This window comes from Anopheles nili, chromosome 2 (genome assembly GCF_943737925.1).
Source record: "Anopheles nili chromosome 2, idAnoNiliSN_F5_01, whole genome shotgun sequence".
Lineage (NCBI taxonomy): Eukaryota > Metazoa > Arthropoda > Insecta > Diptera > Culicidae > Anopheles > Anopheles nili.
This window is the reverse complement of record NC_071291.1, coordinates 33,909,898-33,928,865: the sequence shown is the minus strand read 5'-3', so window position 1 is coordinate 33,928,865 and position 18,968 is coordinate 33,909,898. Positions and strand designations below refer to the sequence as shown.

At 51.8% G+C, this 18,968-nt stretch overlaps 1 protein-coding gene across 2 annotated transcripts; it reads left to right on the top strand.

The window, feature by feature from the left end:
* Positions 1-807: 807 nt before the first annotated feature.
* Positions 808-14,278, top strand: LOC128721029 (uncharacterized). 2 transcript variants are annotated; one of them, XM_053814732.1, is made up of 9 exons: positions 808-901; positions 4,890-5,555; positions 6,868-7,079; positions 7,165-7,466; positions 7,551-7,684; positions 7,742-7,882; positions 7,960-9,565; positions 12,331-12,531; positions 12,913-14,278. In XM_053814732.1, the coding sequence occupies exons 2-9, from the start codon at positions 5,305-5,307 to the stop codon at positions 12,997-12,999; spliced, it is 2,934 nt and encodes a 977-aa protein (XP_053670707.1). In that variant the 5' UTR covers positions 808-901; positions 4,890-5,304; the 3' UTR covers positions 13,000-14,278. The 2 variants fall into 2 exon arrangements, with proteins under 2 accessions (XP_053670707.1, XP_053670708.1); XM_053814733.1 differs by lacking the exons at positions 808-901; positions 4,890-5,555; positions 6,868-7,079; ... (2 more) ...; positions 7,742-7,882; positions 7,960-9,565 and adding an exon at positions 11,457-12,178.
* Positions 14,279-18,968: the final 4,690 nt, after the last annotated feature.

Below are 18,968 nucleotides of genomic sequence, written 5' to 3'. Positions count from 1 at the left end.
ATAGGGACAGAACTCGGTTCGCGTGGTGGTATAATATATTCGATTTCACAATATCGCTTTTCTTGCGTCTTCGTCGCAACCGCCACCACAACCACCACCACGCCACCGCACGCCAAAGGGCTTCGATTCGGCAGCAGGCAGCTTTCCATCCTGCGGTGGAAAAATCCGTCGCGAAAAGACGAACCAAAAAAAAAAATCGGGGTGCAAGCGAGATCTCGCGTGTACCACCACTTGGCACCTGACCGCGCGAGTGAGTAAGTGTGTGTGTGTGTGTGTGTGTGTGTACGTGTGTGTGTGTGCCGCCGACGTCGTCGTCGTCCACCCTTACGGACGGTGTTTTGCGAGCACACGGTGGGGCCTTCGAGAGGTACATGAACACACATCAGTGTCGAGCAACAACGGTTCGGTTCGAGCTGTGACGGGAAATTTTCCGACCGCGCGCTTGCGAAAAGTGGCCTCCCTTCTACGACGACGATACCAACAACAGCAGCAACCGTAACAACAACAGTAGCAGCAGCGCAGCAACAACAACAGCAAAAAAACGACGACGAAACGAAACGCGTAACGAAATCCAGTGCGAAAGCTGGGAGTGCAATTTCCCCCCCACAAAAAAAAACCCCCCAAAACGACACGAAACGGTGGGCCGGGCAAAAGTGCCGTCCTACAGAGTGCACCTTCTCTGTGTGCCTGTGCGTGCGTGCGCGCGTGTGTGTATGTGTGTGTGTGTGCGAAAACAGTGAGCGGAAAAATCGAAGAAAAGCTGCCGCACGCACGGTGGTGAATTTCACATTTTCCCATCGATCCAGAGTTGCACGAAAAGCCCACACGGGCTTAGCCGCCAGTAACACCGTCCACGTCACGAACCTCCGCGTGTGCGTGCGTGTGTGGATAGATAGAAACGGTAGATATAGATAGAAACGGAGACCGATACCCGATCCTAAGGAGATAGGCGAGCTTGAATTTTTCCACCATCCTGACCATCACACCGCAAGTGCTTGGTGGAGGTGGAGAGGCAAAACGCTCGACCACGCTTCGACCTGCTGCTTCCCTCTCTTCGCCTGTGCCCCCTTCGGGACACCACACGGTACAACAATTACACACACACACACACATACACCCCAACCACCCAAGTTCCCGGTGACACGGCGCTGCCGTTATTGTTAGCCGCGCGAGAAATTGGGCCACCCCTTTGCGTGGTGCTGGTGGGAGGGTAGGGGGTAGGCGAGGGCGGGGGGATGTTTGCGTTGGGAAATTCCACCCACCACCCCTCTCCCCTTCACCTGCCCTCTCCTCTCCCCCCCCCCCCTGCCCACCGCACATGACACATACACACGAGGAACACCTGTTTTTCCTGCTCGAGCGTATCCTTTGGCCGCGCGGTTGGTTGGGTGGGAAAACTCGCACTCGAGCAGTGTTTTTGAAAGTCGTTTGGGGGCGCGTGTGCGTGTGTGTGTGTGAGTGAGAGAGTGAGAGAGAGAGTAAGAATGTTTGGCCCGAAACACACGTCGGCTTCAGCGACAGTGGTCAATTTAAGGACAATTATGAGCCCAAATAGAAGCCCTCCACGGGTAATGGTTCCGCTGGAACGTCCGACAATGGGCACTGGCACTGGCTGCGTCATTCTGGCTGGACCTGTCGTGTGTGTGAGTGCACGTGTGTGTGTACAGTGGAGTGTAGAGGCATCGTTTTTTCGCCCTTCCGAACGGAAACGGTTGACCTCCGTGTGGCGGGTGCAAAGCGTCAAAGGTCCTTGCAGTTTGCAGCTCGATGGTTGCATTTTTTTTTTGTTGCACTTCGCATACGTTCGACACTCTGCGCTGTGTGTTTGTGTGCGTGTACGTGTGTGTGTGGTACGGTGGCATTGGCTTCCTTTCGCGTTGTGGTGTTGATAATGACAATGTGTCGATCGTGCGCCAGTTGAGCTGCCAATCGAAGCTGCACGATCGGCACGTCGGGGCCACTGCCAAGTTGGCCTGCGTTACTTTGTATCTCCGGACCACCGATGGTCCCTCCACCGCTGCTCGGGTGGCATCATTCTCCACTTCACTGCTTCGTGCCCTTTCGTACAACCTGTCCACAGGCATGATCGCATGATCGCGAGTGCATAGAAACGGCATCGACGGAACGCTTTTCCGCGGATCCTCGCTCACGTACACACGTGCGTGTTCGTGAGTACGCGCGTGTGCGTGTGTGCGTGTGTGTGTTTGGGGGGCTCGAAGGGGTGGAAAAACGGCCAGCTGCCCAGTTCTTCTCGTGCGTCAACCGAGAGCAGGAATCGCGCCGGCTTTCATGGTGCGTGGTGCTGTTTTTGTGGCACACACTGTACACGCCGGGTTTGACAGAGTGTCCTTCTTGTGATTGTCCTGTGCGGTTGCTTCCTGCTCAAGTCACATCCACCCCCCCCCCCCCTTCCCTTTTCCAGAGACACGTGTGTGTGTGCGTGATAAAAGTCACAGAAAGGACATTCATCAGTCAGTTAGTTGGATTAGAAATGGCGAGATGACTAAATGTTGATCGAGTGCGATCTTTCGGTGCGTGGCAAAGCGATCACGCGAGAGCAAGAACAAGCAAGTGAGAGCGACAGAGAGAGAGAGTGAGAGAGAAAGAGAGTGTGTGAGAGAGCCAACCGTGCGTGCGAGCAGGCCAGCAAGCCGCGATCGCAAACGCGAAAAAAGGAACCGCTGGGACGAGATTGACAGCATTTGTTTTACCGGGAGAAGTGACAGAGAAGGGACGCACGAGATCGCGGCAAGAGACGGTGCCGCGTATATTAGGGTTGGCGTATCTGCGCCCCGGTGCTGCAGGGTAAATAGTAGCTGCTAATCGTGGCGGTAACCGCGGCCTAGCTGTTTCCCAAAATACTGCCCCATTTGCTTCGGATGGGGAGGTGGTGGCCCAAACGAGGGAAATGGATGCGCCGCAAGCGTCCGACCCCTGTCGTCCTTCCCGGTGGCGACCTCTCTTTTCCCGGTTGGCGAGTACAAATTCGCGGCGAGTGAATCGTGCACGAAACAACGCACGTCCCTCCCGGGGACCTGCAACGGGAAATGGCCGTTTTTTTTTTCGCGGTCTGGTTGCAGGGAAAATATCGGGGCTGTGGCTTTTTTCTTTTGCTTCCTGGGGACAGAAAGGGGGCAATCACCCTTTCTGTCGATCGGTGGTGTTTTGATCCCCGCAAAAGCGATCACATCCCGATCGGCGAATCCTGACGAATAGGGGAATGCTGTAGGACTTTTTTTTCTCATTGGATGCAAAAATCGGCCAAAAAGAGCAATTGGTGGGTGATAAAAAAAAAAACAATAATAAATTAAAAAAAGCACACACACACACACACATATAGGGATTGTGGGAGCTCGCAGTGGGAGAGCGAACCAACCAGCAACCCACCCCGTAACGAAGCTTATGTCAATGTCAGTTGGGTACAAATTGTACACAGTTTAGTAGTCCGCGAATAGGCTAGGGCACCACTACGCGCCAGTCGGTCGTTCTGCGGCACGCGCCCTCTTCATCGCCCGGTCAACAGGCCCTTGGCCCAATCCGTCGGGGATAGGGGGAGAGGGGGTGGTGGAGGCGGGGGGAAAACCCTAGGGGGCCGTAGGGTTGCCCCGTTACATGCGTTGACCGTGCGTGCGTGCACGTGTGCGAGACCACCCCAGGTGTATGAGTGTGATTGAGCGTCTGTGTGTGCGTGTGTGCGCGTGTGTGTGTGAGTGTGTGTGTGAGTGTTGGTGAGTCAAATTTTTGGTTCAACGGTGGTGCTATTTTTAAGACTAAGCCTACTTGGTCCGTCCGTCTACGTTGGTATTTAATCTCGCTTTACTTCAACACGTAAAAATAATACGTGCATGTGGTTGGGCCTGGCTGCTTGCGTGCTGGCCGCTTCCACACCCCATCCTTCATTCGTCCTGCCTTTCGCCAACCATCCACCCACACCCCCACCCCACCCCAGCACACATACACGGTCGCACGGGGTGGCCACCTTTTTGCAGGCGTGCGCGCTCTCGAACGTGGCCATATGGAAATGAGCGCTTGGTGGTGAGCGCGTTGGGAAAACGCGAAAAACACTCTGCCAGCGGGAAAAGCCACAAACCCTGAGGTGTAGACCTTTTCTGGACCCGGATCGATGGATCGTGGGCATCTCGAAGGGGAACATTCTCTCTTTGAAGGACACGTGAAAGGGCCCCTTCACAGTGAGGGGCTTCCCGAGTGATCAGTAAATGAGCTGAAACACTGCACGGTGGTTGTGAGTGTGTGCTGGCGCGAGATGAATGTTGCGGGGGAATGGGAAAAACCGTGCCCCCTCACCATCCCGTCCCCCGATGGGCGAAAGCGAAAGCTGATCTCGAGCTGAAATTCGAGCAGCAATCCCAACGAGATGGACGCAAACGGGAAGAGCTCCTTTGCCACACACACACACACACGCGCGCGCGCGCGCTTTTCACTTTCCCGCTTCGCTCCCACGGTGGTTGAGTTTTTTTCCCTTGGCTCGCAACATGATACGCCGCATGATCGTTCGCGATCCATTATTAATACCATCGATCATGCGAAACCCATTGTGCCTACACCAACACCACCAAGGATCGAGTATGCGATCGTCTGTCGGGCCATTCACCACCACCACCACTACACGCACACGGCGGAAAATTGCCCTCGCACTCTCTCATTGTTGGCTGAATTTTCCGAATTTTCCCACCCAATGAGCGCCGGATCGATCGCTCTCTCTCTCTCGATCGCTTGATCTCATACCATTTAACGCGCTCTCTCTCTCTCTCTTTCACTGTCTCACGCACTCTCTCACTCTCTCTCTCTTTCTCTCTCTCTCTCTCTCTCTTCCCGGGGTATTCGTTTCTCATTGCGTGGATGCGATCGTGGCTGGTTGCGTCTCGCAGCAGATACGCACATCGCAGCACCGTGAGGTCCTCGTGATTTTAGGTTAGCTTCCGGCAGGTGATCGATTTTCCGGCTTCTTCGCGTTTCTTCCTTACCTCGCCGGCATACGGGAATACAACAGAACCCACGGCATCGCACCACCCAGCAGCAAAAGGCGCGAGATTCGTGGGGAGAAGGAAAACTAAGGACTATGGTCCAGCGCGATCGGCATCGTGCCATCCGCAACCGCACCATCGCCGAGCTGGTGCGATGAGTCGACCGGTTCCGGTCCTGCGGCATCGATTCGAAGGACGGCGTGACAGCGAGCGCGGTGAGCAGGCCGGGGTGCAGCACCCGACGACGACGACGACGACGCGCAGGATATCACATATTGCTTATTGGCGGCAGCGGGATCAGTGAGACGAGAAATGAAAGATGGCGCACACGGCGGCAATGCAGGCGGTGGGAGGAGGTGGTGGTGGAGCCGCGGGGGCTCCGTCCCGTGCCGATAGTACGCCCATCAGCGGCGGTCGGTACGACTTCGAAGATGGTGGCACATTCTGTGGCGGCTGGGAGGACAACAAGGCGCACGGTCATGGTGTTTGTACGGGTCCAAAGAACAAGGGTGCTTATTCCGGAGCATGGCATTACGGTTTCGAGGTGTCGGGGATATATTGTTGGCCAAGGTAAGTGTGCTGGGAGTTCCCCCGGCTTTCGGAACGGTTCTTGTTGGTGGTCCAGCTCAGGTGGTGTCGTTCACAGCTCATCGTAAACGATATGTCCAGTTCGAACAGTGCAACAGTGATTTGGAGCGTGATTTTGTGGACTTTGTGGGAGTGATGTGGAGTCGGGTTACGAAACCAAAACTCTAAAACTTCAGTGAACCTTTGGATCTTGGGCCATTTCCCAAAGATCTCATGAACGTTGTCTCGTGTGTTCTCGTGATAAAAACCGTCGACTTCCCAAAATAACGCCAACGTGAAGTGTATCACCCTAAAAAAAGGCCTCACATTGACGCCTCACAGAAATGTTCGGGACCCTAAAAAGGATAAATCGACAACACCCCCCGGTCAGGTTCATGACGCCCAAAATTTCCTTCTCCTCTCACGAACTACCCGGCAAAAAAACTTTATTCCCGGCGCCTTCGACTCACCGCCGACAGGCAAGAATCGATTGCTGTTCAGCAACCCCAGCAGGGCCGTGAAAGCCCGACGACCATTCCGCGATGCAACAGCGCGTCCGGCGTGGTGTGGATTAAAGATGGCGACGGCACCGAATGCTGCCCTGCCAGAATTAAAACACTTTCTCGACCGATGACGCCACCCCGATGCTTGCTTGGCGCCAGCCGCGGTTGTGTTTATTGCTCGGTAACAATTCGGTCCTCGGGACCAGGCGCGGCCGCGTTACTCATTTGCATTTTCGTGCACACGCGCGGAAACGCTACGCAACAGGCGGCGATCTCACGCAAACGGGTCTTGCGCCATCCGCCTTCTTGAATGAGGAGTTGAGCTTGCGAAAAATGAAAAAAAAAACGCCGAACGTGAAGGATAACCGATGTGGTTTTCCCGGCCACACAAGTACGCTTTGTCCTTTCGCACGTGGCGGCATTTGGTGGGGTTTTTTTTTTTGCTTTGCGAATGAAAGCCTTTGGCGGCACGCCTTTTGGGACGTCAATGGACATTTCAAACGGACCGCACTGGTTCAGGAACAAATTAGCACTTCGCTTATTGGCGGCATGTCGACTTCCGTTTGATCAATGCCTCTCGTGATCAATGCTCACTAGATTAATGAACGCGGCTTTCTGACGTTTTACGCAGGAGGTTATTATTTCTGACACCACCTCCAAGTTCATGGCACTCTAGATCCGAAACAGCTCCATCCCGACACGTGCTATCTCTGCAGCGACACCAGCAAGTGACCACTTTCGCCCCGTTTTTTTTGCTCCCCGACGATCCTTCACGATCATCGCGTTTCATCACTCTCTCCCTTTCGTTACAGCGGCTCCACGTACGAGGGTCACTGGCAAAACGGAAAAAGACATGGGCTGGGCATCGAGGTTAGAGGCAGATGGGTGTACAGGGGCGAATGGACGCAAGGTTTCAAGGGCCGGTACGGTGTGCGGCAAAGCGCATCCTCCACGGCCCGGTACGAGGGCACATGGGCCAACGGGCTGCAAGATGGCTACGGTTCGGAAACGTACGCCGACGGAGGTACACCAGCGAATGCCCCACTCGAAAGGCTTTCGGAAGGATTTTCACCATTTTTTTTTGCTTTGTTCCACCATCCTCTCACCAGGCAGCTACCAGGGCCAGTGGCAGCGGGGCATGCGGCATGGGTACGGTGTGCGGACTTCCGCACCCTTCGGCATGGCCGCCCGCTTTCGCCCCAAATCCGTCCGCGTGTCGATGACGTCACTCCGGAGCACGGACGGTGGTGGGGGTGGGGGAGGAAACCAAGCTCCAACACCGGAACCGGGTGAAAAGCGCAACCACCGGATCGATGACGCACGTGGTGGGTTTGTGTTGAAGGCAAAATCCGACGAAACGCCCGTCCGTCGGAACAGCCTGGTGGAGAAGACAAAGAAGGGCCTTTTATCGGTGAGTAAGAGGGGCGCGAAGAAGACCCGGAATTGGCCAGGATCTTCTAATCGGGATGTCTTTGGAATCTTTTTCGCTTTGCAGGGACTCAAAATTAGGAAGCAGAAAAGTACGGGTGACCTTGAGAAGCGTGGAACGGGCACGGGCAGCATCCGATCGACGGCTTCGACGGCATCCTGGCTGAGCACGGAGTCGTCCCAGTCGGGAATGACCAACAAGTACGTATTGCGTGGGCACGATCGAGCCCCGTTTCTGACCATCTGATCTGCCTGCAGGACAATGCACACGGACTCAAACGCAAGCTTCATCGTGGAGGACGAGCAACTGGACGCGAGCGTTGTGGAGACGTACATGGGTGAATGGAAGAACGACAAACGTTGTGGATACGGCATCTCAGAGCGTAGTGATGGATTGAAGTGTGTATCTTTCGGTGGAACCTCACTTTCACCTGTCAAACGCTGTCCTAATGCGGGGGGTTTTTTTTCGCCCACAGATACGAGGGTGAATGGTACGCGAACAAAAAGTACGGCTACGGTGTGACGACGTTCAAGGATGGCACCAAGGAGGAAGGCAAATACAAGAACAACGTGCTGATCACAAGCCAGAAGAAGAAGCACCTGTTCCTGATCCGCTCGGCCAAGTTCCGCGAGCGGATAGACGCGGCTGTCGATTCCGCCCAACGCTCCTCAAAGTACGCCCTCCAGAAAGCGGACATTGCGATCTCGCGCACGGCCACGGCCCGCGGTAAAGCCGAACTAGCCGATGCGGCCGCAGACGAGGCACGGGCAGAGTCAGACCACGCCATTCGAACTGCGCGAGAATTCGCGCCCGACTTTAACCCTTCACTTTTGGAGCGGTTCGATCGGTTGCGACGTAGCAGAGCCTACCCACTCACCGACGGTGCGTTGCTGATGAACGATCTACCGATACGATCAGGTGGTCCACCAGGGCCGGACCTAGAGTACGGACACAATCATCCCCTGCACAACCACACCAAAAACCCGACGCTGGGAAGTCCTTCCACCGGGATGTCAGCTGCGGCCGTCTCAGGAAACGCACGTCTCAACGCCAACTACTACGACCAAAAGGGCCCCAGCGTGGGTTATGGTGGTGCGATGAGTGGCATAAGCTCACTAAACCACGACAACATGACAGGTGCGCGACTGATGGATGACGGAATGGGCTCGTTGTACGGTAAGCCGCCAGGTGGCGCCACCACAAACTACTACGCAGCAGCCACCAACCGAGCAGGGCACGTGCCGGTCGGTTCCACTGCGAACACGAAACTTTCCTACGACCAGAGCTTACCGATGGGTCGGGAGGATGGTGGGTTGGGTGGGGCCGCAAGTCCCCGCCGTAACTCCACCATGCAACAGGCGTCCTCGTACGGTGAACCTGCGTCCCGATCGGCGGCAAACGCACGACCAGCGCCCTCTCTCGGCACCATCGGCAGTCAGTCGTCGATAGACTACTTCGATCACTACAAGCGACCACCGAGCCGGGATGGATCCGTCGATCGGTACACGCGAGCCGCCAGCAAGCTGGGTGGTGCTGGTGGAGGTGTATCCTCACGAGCGCCCTCTGTTGAGAAGACACCCGCGAGCTACCTGACGTCCGGGATGATGATGGGTGGCATGGGAGATGGTATGGATGCGCCAGAACCGCGGGTCAGCACGTTGCGCCGCGGTTCGCAACTGATGGCCGGTGGAGGTCCTGCGAATGGATCCGTTCCTTCGGCGAGTGGTATGAGCAATGGAGGTGTTCGACCGGGTTCGAGAGCTACTACGCCGTTACATCAGCTGCATGGCGTTCATCAGGAGCTGGGCGCGGTACCAGCCACTCAGCAACCGTTTGAGGATGTGCTGCTGAGGCAGCGAACTCTCGGACAGGACATCATCCCGTCGATGACGCAACCCAAGCGCACGGAGAGTCTCTATCTGTCGAAGCCTGCCATCAACAGTGTCCCACTGGGTGGTGGCTTTGGTGGAGGTGGCGGTGGAGGTGGTGGCGGAGGTGGAGGTGGAGGTGGAGGTGGTGGAGGCGGCATGCGAGCGAGAGGAGGCGGCAACGGTATGGCGGCGTTCAGTAGGGAGCCCAAGGTAGGTGATCCAAGCATCCCTGAACCGAGGTTCTTTTCCAAGGGTGCGCAAAGTGTTCCCGAGAGTGTCCTGAGGTGTTAGAGAAGAGCCCCACCTGAGAATGGCCGCACTCCAGATGGCTCAATGGAACCTGCGATGTCTCGAAGGGTAGTGGGAGAGGCCGGACGCATTCACGTCCATTGAAAGGTTCCTCAATTTTCTATTTTCATTTAATGGCCGCACGTACAATTACGCAGTCGGTCAGGCTAAGCGGTCGGGATAAGGTTGAAGAGAGACAGGAGACTGGTAGGGGAGTGGATCTTTCTCTCCCTCTCTCTCTCCCTCTCTCTCGAATCTCGCGAATGGGGAAAAGAAAAATGGCTGCCATTTGGGAGGGAAATCCCCGATAGCTCCCTTTTGGCGTTCTCTCGTTTCTGGGTTTTCCACCAATGTGTCAGGTATCTTCTCTCTCTCTCTCTCTCTCTCTCTCACGGGCTCTTTGATGCGTCCCCGATGGCAATTATGCATCATGATTCCACATTCATCAGATCTCCCAGCCGGGAAAACGATCGCTCACTCGACTCCTGATCCCGGAGAGAGAGAAAATAAAGGCGAAAGAGAGAACGTGACTAAGAAAAAACACTGCCCAGCCACCTTGCACGGTGTGCCTAAGGCGCGTTCCCACCCACAGGCACTACACTTTCCCGCACCAAAACACACACTCGCACGATCGCGTGTATCGCGCAGGTGCAAACGGCTGCTCCGGGTGACCGGGAGTTTTCCGATCATTTTCCACCCGCTCGTGCTGGTGGTTGGCAGGGCCCGTGCACAAAACCAGGCCAATGTCGTAGCAAAGATTCACCGATCCCCGAGCCTGCACTCGTTGCAAGCGATGCAACTGCACACCCACACACACGCTAATGTCAACCCATTGGGTGGCAATTTTCCGACTTTCATTTTCAACATTCCCGGCGGCTGGTGCAGCGGGAAAGCACCGGAAACAGGAACGATGTGTGTGTCAAAGAGCACCCGTGTACGAGAGAGCGAGAGAGAGTGAGAGAGAGAGAGACAGCAAGCTACGGTCATCGTAGTAGCCATTGTGGGGAAAATGACAGATGACTTAAGCGCACTGTGACCGTGAAGGGATGAGAGGGAGTTTGTATTTTCTTTTCTTTTTTTTTTCTTTTTCTTCCTCCCCCCCATTGTCCTTGGGTGGAAATGTTCCCAACGATTGGCTCGCGAATTGTGCGACCAATTATCGAGATGTTTTGGGATCAATTCGACGGGTTGTTGCGGGTGACAATAGGAAAGTAGCACCATCCCCACGTATGGGGTAACATTGAAACCCACCCACCCCCCCCCCCCCTTTTCGAGTGTTGGTGACAACGTGCACGACGACGATGGCGGAGGCTTTGGCTCTCTCCCGCGCATAACGATCCACAAATAGCTTTTCTGCTCAGCTGCAGCGCCTTCCGCGGACTTAGTACATTTTTAGAACTCACCACGGCACGGTGGCCATATCGTCGCGATCGTCGCGCTTTTCCGTCGATTGGTTTGAGGAGGGTTGGGGAGGGGGGGGGGATGGGTAGTGCGGCTCCGCGTGTCGTGCGTGTCCTTGCCGTGTGGGGTGGCTTCCCCGTGCCTGTGCGTGCGTTTGTGTGTTAGTATCACCGCCAGCCAACATTGTCTGTCACCCTGTTGTTGACCACTTTCAAGCCGGATTGAGGTTTTGTGCTGGGGTTAGGGATCGGGAGTGCGAGACGCCCTTTTTTGCGGTCCCATCTCCTGGCGATTCACGATTGTCACGATTTCGTGCGCTCTCCGAGTCGGGAATGGTCGGTGTGGTGCACACAGAGGTTCGTGACACTAGCGCGTTCGGTCACCGAGCACTTCTGGTCGTGGATCGAGTGGATCGAGCGTCTCCCGACACCTGGCTAGTTTGCGGGTAAACATGTGCCCATTCCTTACCGGCCAGAGCCCGCGTCGAGTGTGCACCGTGTTCGTGTGATAGTGCCCACACTGGCTCGCAGGTGGTGAGTCAGCAGTGGTAGTGTTGGTGGTGGTCGTGCGTTTGTTGGCCACGCGGACTCTCGCCCCGTAAAGGAGCAGCATATGATCGGCCCTGGATCGGCGCCAGTTCCTGCGACGCCTATAAATAGCCCTGCGCCCTGGACCTTCTTGCAAAGAGCTAATCAAAGAGAGAGAGAGAGATAAAGTAAGAGAGAACCAGCTCTCATCGTTCAGTGTACGCACACGCGATCGCGCTTTCGGTGGTGAATTGGTTCACCAGTCGTGAACGATCGCAGGTGATCGTGTGTGTTGTTTATTGCCCTCCTAGTGCGATCGAGAGTGTGTGTGTGAGCGTGTGACACGCGGGTAAAGCGCGCGCGAGAGAGAGAGAGAGCGATTCGGTGCTCGAACCGGAAGTGGGAGTTGATGCGGAAGTTTTCCCACCAGGACTTCCCGATTGCGGACGGATTGCGATTGTGCTAGAGCCTTGACGTCCAGACGTCACCAGACCAGAAGATCAGGATGCAGTGGCAACAGGAGGTCGATGATGAGGATCTCATGTACTCACCGGCTCTGCTGGCCCGGCGAGCCTCCGAGAGCTGGATCGAGTTTCCACCGGTTGAGGTTGTTACTATGTGTGGGGGGGATGTTCTTTTTTATCCCAAATGCGCTTGCTTTTGGCGCGTGCGAAAGGACTCGCGTGACAGCAGCTGACGGAGTGATCGCGACTGATTGTGCTTGTGTTTTACGCTTATTTCTGTTACCTTTTTTTTCAGAGTATTCCAGTAAATGCGACCCTGCAGAGAAAGAAATCATTACCAGATGTACAACAGCTACCGTTCTCGACCGGTGCCATGAGCCGAGAAGAGGTGTCGATCCTTGGTTCTGCCCGCCGCGAGGAGGTCCGGCGACTGAGGGACGAGCAGGAGCGCTTACGAGTTAATCCATTGTTGTATCTGGTCAGTCCACAAGTGAGGGTAAGTACGTTTGACGAGCCGACTTTCGCCAGGTTTCACAGGCCTGGAGTGCCATTTTTGGCAGGGATGTCGCAACGGTGTCGAAACGGTGTGGATTCGGTTGATCGGTCGAGAAACAGATCGAACGTTTCTGCTTGTGCCAAGTCTATTTTCGCGTAATCTGGGCCACGAGAAAATTAAGGGGAAAAATAACAGAAAGCGTACTCGGTCCCAGCGGGCGATATTTACAAATAATGAAATCTGACCGCTCAAGTCTCAAATGAAAACAAAACCCCCGCGATGGCCTTTCCATACGCCGAGTGATACTGCGAGGATCATCACTACCCACTAACCTTTCTCGCTTTTTCTCACTCTCTTTCTCTCTTTTCTTTTCTATTACAGGATTGGTTCTCGCGCCAGCAACTGGTCATGCTAGTGCTGATCGTTAATATTGCCTTGGCTATTTTATTCTTTAAAATACTCACATAGCGTTGGCTCAGTCCATGTTTGCATTTCAGCATGTTTCTAAGAAAGGTGACACTATAGAATAGCCGAAAGCAGGATTGAAGATACTATTTAAACGAACATTATGGGATAACTCTTGTCGCAGCGTTACGCTACCAACAAGCAAACAAACAAATAAAACAAATAAAAATCGCAAACATCAACGGCAGCGTTAGCAAAAAAGGAAGCGAAGGAGCAGAAACAAAGAAGAAGAAGAAGAGCAGTAGAAGAAGAAACGCCCAAACCAAACACATACACACACACACATACACACATACACTCGCACAGACGCGTACTCGCACACATAGACGAAACTATTTTCCGCCCGCTGCAATCCTTGCAATTGTGACCAGTTTTTTGAACGGCGAACGGCCGAAAGCCAAAGGCGGAACCAACGCGTACTAGCGGAAGTAGAAGAGGATGACAAATATTTCGAGCATAAGGAGGGACGGGGAGGGAGAACGAGCAGTTTAAGTGAGGCAATCAATTAGTGAGTGCGGTGCGTCTGCGCCACACGGCGAAACGCATTCACGGCATGGAGATTAAATCAATAAAATTGTTTATCTTTGTGCATCAATCATCAATCTTCGCAATTACGATCCATCCTTTACCTACGTAAAATATAAATCAGTAAAAGAAGAAAAAAAATAAGTAATAATTAAACGTTACACCGGCAGTTGCGCGGCGCGGGTCCTGGCGATGGGACAACAGGACACGGAGATTTAGAAAAGAAAGCGATGTGTGATTGCGCGATTGGATTTAGTGGAGGATAAGGAGGAGGATGGGGAGTAACTAAAAAAAACTAGAGAGGAAAACTTTGAGAGCAAATTAGTGAACCAAAACGTTTCCTGTTGTCACGACGATAGCGAAAACGCGGAAGGAAAACGGCATGAAATGCAAATAAAGGATTAGTGAATTTTCGAACGAACGAGTAATGGACGGAGACACGTAGCACGGGAGACATCGAGAGCAAACATTATAGGAGAGTTATACAACCAAATCAAGAAGGTAGATAAATCAACGGAAAAGCCCGAACACTATTGCGCGGAAGATAAATTTGCAGGAAATGCGAAAGCCAAATCTTACGAAAACTTTGTTAACATAATTTTAGCAGACCGTCGTAAACATAAGAACGAGAGGAAGATAAAACCAAATCCAATTTAATTATTTCTTTCTTTTTTTCCAAACCACAGGCATATTCAAATTTGCTTAAGGTCAAGCTCTTAAGATTCTAATAAACAAAAAGTATGTTGAATTTTTTCCACCAAGTGAGTTATTTTTCCGAAAAGCCGAAAACGTGCTAGCACGAAGAAGATTAGTTCGATATGTGCTGGCTAAGCTTACTTTATTGGTCAAACGTTAATGCTATTTCAAATTATTAATGGTGGTAAGAACTATAGCAACCTTGGTCATAAGTTGCCTAAATGTATGCAACTAGCAGGGTATAGGTAATAACTTATGTTATGGCCTCATATTTATTCAAATTACAAGTATTTCTCTATATTTATGATGAAGTTTATAAGCTATTTTTAAGAATTAGGTATTTGGAACAACAAATGAAGAAAATTCAATCAACTTCTAGTAGAATCAAATGAAACGTTACAGCTCAACATCCTGCAAAATCGGTGAAATATTTCATTCGTATGAAAGATTCATATTATTGACTTTCCACCGTTGCAACAAATCCTGAAATATACAAAATTATTGTTCGAGGAAGTTATACTACACAATAATCAAAACTAGAAAACAACGGATTTTTCATTCTATAGTAAAACTATTTCACTTTGTTTAATTAAAGTCATTTAGGAGATCGTCGGAAAGGATTTGGCTCATAATGATGGTGTTTGACATTTCCCTTTTTGCTCTTCATGGTCTACACGAGTGTTATATGATGTTATATGTTTTTATCGATGTGTTATATCGTTATATATATATATATATATATATATATATATATATATATATATATATATATATATATATATATATATATATATATATATATATATATATATATATATATATATATATATATATATATATATATATATATATATATATATACCAATGCGAAAATTAAAATTAAAATTAAAATTAAGATGAAGAACATCCTAGTTAGACTTGCGGCTGAACTGAACACTGCTATCTTTTGGTTCTCACCGTAATCCTATCACGTTTGGGCATGCAAAAGAAGTCAAACACTCGTGGGATGTTATTACAATTTATACAGCTCTCACTGGGAAAATGAGCGTTGATATCACTAAATATGCAAATCATGATTTGAAAGTGTACGTCTCTGGTCACCTGCTCTAAGTAGGTCGAAACAGACGGGATACGCGCAATCTTCTAGTCGTCTACAGTTCTGTTAGCATTCCTTATGCGTAAATCCAAACAATTAAAACAAATGCGTGAAAGAAACAATTTATCCTGCATGGAAACCACGACCCTTACCGAATCATGGCAGGCCGATTCAGACACCCGTTGCGTTAATGTTTATGTAAATACACAAATAGGTAAATAAAGAAAAAGATCGCGAATCTTATAAGGATGATGATGTAACACAACTTTCATTGAAGTTGACTAAAAAAGACATATAAATCGCAACAGCTTCGAATCCATACCATACGAAATGTGATTGTACCTCGTAAACTCTTTTAAGATACTATGAACCATATATTCTAAGACGTTAAAATTGCATAAACGTTTGATAAATCTTTAACACAGCTAATAATCGACGAGCACCCGTGGACGCTACGTTATTACATTCCCCGTAGCAATGTGTTTAAATTTGCCCGCCCAACTCGAAACAGAACTGTCAAACGCGATTGGCCCAACATGGCGCAAACGCCATGGTCTAACCTAGCCTGCTTACAACACTGCGAAGGGTGTGAAAAATCCCAAACAAACAAAATCACCCAACAAAACGTATTACTACGGCTCGTAGTACGTAGTCGTACGACTTCACAATAAGTTCACAGACCGCACCGTAGACGCCGTGCCGGAACCATCAATCGTTGCGGTTTTCGCGAAGCGCTATCCCGAAACAGAATAACACTGCGAAAAGAAGAGAGAGAAAGAGAGAGAGAGCGAGAAGCCAGCAGTGCTGCGTTAGTCTACAACAACAACAACAAGAACGAAAAAAAAGGGAAAATAAAACGAAGTGCGCAAAACGGTTTGTTGGTGGGGCGCACGGGTTTGTGACGGGAAGCGGCGGAAATGCGAGCACTGAAGAAGAGGCGAATGGCCCCGTCGAGACGGCGAGCATAAGAAAGACGCCATAAAGAACGGGCCGAGGAAAGAAAACAACCGCAAAGAACGCTACCACCACGACCGCGACCTGGCGAAGAGCATCCGGTAGAAGTAAGCATTCGGGCGCGCATCAATTGGCGAAATCGACGACCACCACTTTAAAGTGCGTCCGCTCGGTGCGTTCGGTTGTGTTCTCTTGCGAGCCGCGGTGCTTCGCGTTCCGTGCTTTTAATCTTCGAGCAGGAAGAAAGGTTCGAAAGTTGCGCAATTTGTTCGCTCCTTCGATCGGGGGGGATCTGGAACAGATCGAAACAGTGTTCCTTATCGTTTAATGCGTGTTGTCCGCGGTGCAAGTTAGTCGTCATCGACGTCCTCGTAGTGGTTTTTTTTGTTGGCGTGGTTTACTAAACTGCTGTGAGAGTTGCGTTTTTGTGGTGTGAATTGTCGAAAACGTGTCACGGGTGGCGCTCCAAATATGACGGCCTTCCGCGAGCATTTCGGAACGACGCGACAGTAACGCGTGTGGTGTGGTGGAAAAGTCTTTTATTTTAACCCCTCCCCGTTGTGTGTTTGTGTGCAGTGGTGCCCCACGGGTGTGTTCCAGACGACCAGTAGTCCGCTGGCTGGCTGTGGGAAGGAAGGAAGAAGCAGAAGAAGAAGAAGACGAAAAGAAAACCCACCCAACCGGATCCTCTCCGGTTGTGTGCTGGAATTTTCTCACCCATCATATCCCGACGATCCTGCAAACGAAGGGATTTACCGCAGGATTTGCTGCCAGTGCTACGTTTCATCGTAAACGCGCGCACACACACACACACATACACTCACTCACGCACGCATACGTCACGCGAAGCACACGCAACGCGCACGCACCAGACGCTTGCGAGGAGGCCACCGAGTCAAAAGAGTAAGAAGCAGCAGCCATCCAGCCAGCGCTAGTGAGCGAGCGAGTGAGCGAGCGCGAGTAGTGGTGTGTGCGTGCTCTGTCTGTCCTGTCTGTCTGTCCGTCTGTCTGCCCAGCCTGGCCTGAAGAGTTGGCTGTGGGTCTGGTTGGTCTGCGGCCGCCGCCTCGAACCTGCGGAAGTGACTCGGCAGTATTTTGCGAAAGGTAAATAGAGACGAAAGGATCCGAGGTCGCTGGAGCAACCCCGGGGAAGGTGCATGTGCCTGTGTTCGTGTGTGTGTGTGTGTGACGAGGTCGCCGGGGAGACGTGGGAGATAGTGAATGGGACCCTTTTCAGGCGCGTGAACCACCAACTACGCAGCAAGAGCGCCAGCAGTAGGTATTTAATGGAAGGTTGTTTTATTTGTTTCCCAAAGGGAAAAAATCCCAAAAAACCAACCCCTCTCGTGAAGGAGAAAGCTTTGCTTTCGATCAAACGAAAACACCCTAAACCGGGATGGATGATAAAATCCCCGTTTGTTGTTTTTTTATTCACGCGTCGCGCTGTATTCTTCGAATCTCGATGCGTGTGTGCCGTTCGATTGCGTAGCAGAGGAGACGTCGTCGTCACGTAACGACCGCTGAGCTGTCAAACCGATGCCCATATACCGGTCTGCAATGCGTCGTGTCGGTGAAAACTAGACGAAAGAAGCAGCCTGCTTTTTCGTTGCTGTTTTTTGTTGCTTTTGGTTGTTGCTCGTTTTCCTTCACACAACTCCAACACCCCCCAGCATGGTTGTCCCAGTGACCATGAGTTCCGCTACGGTTCCGTCTGACGTGTTACCGTGTGTGTGTGTGTGCAGGGGGAGGGGGCTGCAAAAGAACCGAAACCCCATCTCAAAGCCATCATCCTGGGTATCCTTTTGCGCAGAATCCTTTTTTTCTCTCGCTCACAGCCACGATTGCTTCCCAGGGAAAAGCGTAAAAAATAAAACACACACACACACGCGCGCGCGCGCACACACTGTGGCGAAAGGACACGCACGCAATACAAGTGCGTTGGGTTTTTCGTGGTGCGTAACACACAAAAAAAGCACCCCTCCACGTGACGCGTTTGACAGTTAATTCGCTGTGTCGTCTGGCTGTCAAATTGGTGTTAAACGAGGTCAAGAGCGCAACTGCCTTTCGGAATTTAGGACACAACTTCTCATTCCGTCGAAACGGGGAACACCGAGCCGTTGTTGTTGTTGTTGTTGCTGTTGGTCACCGAAGGATCACGGAGAAGGCCTTCCTGCGTGCCTGTTGTGTCGTTTTGCTGTGGTTGAATAGTTTCTTCGCAGCCATTCAACATCGGATCAACACCGGTGGCTGCAAGGTGACTGTCTGGCTTGGTCGCCGTGTGTTTTTCTCTCCGTTGTGTGTGCGCTCGTGCTACACACCAACGAAGATCACGTCTCGCCGGTTTCGCTGACGTCGAATGTCTCGCGGCCTCGTCCGGATCGGATTGGGTGCGCTATTTTGGCGCTGCGTAAACAAACGCGAAGGTAGAGCATAATCTACAGCCTCACACACACGCACACACACATACACCGGCGATCGGCACGTCGGTGATCATGATCATGATCGCGGAGCGTGCTACTCTGGCTACTTGGTGTGGTTTTTATTTTCCTTCGTCTAAGCTCGCTCTAACCACGCATCCTCGAAACCCCAACCTCCTTTTGAGGTGTGTGTGTGTGTGCGTGCCTAATTTCGCGAATGCGATTTTTTTATTTCTTCCTCAACTTGCTCACTGTTTTATTCGCTGCTCGCTGGCGGTTCGGTG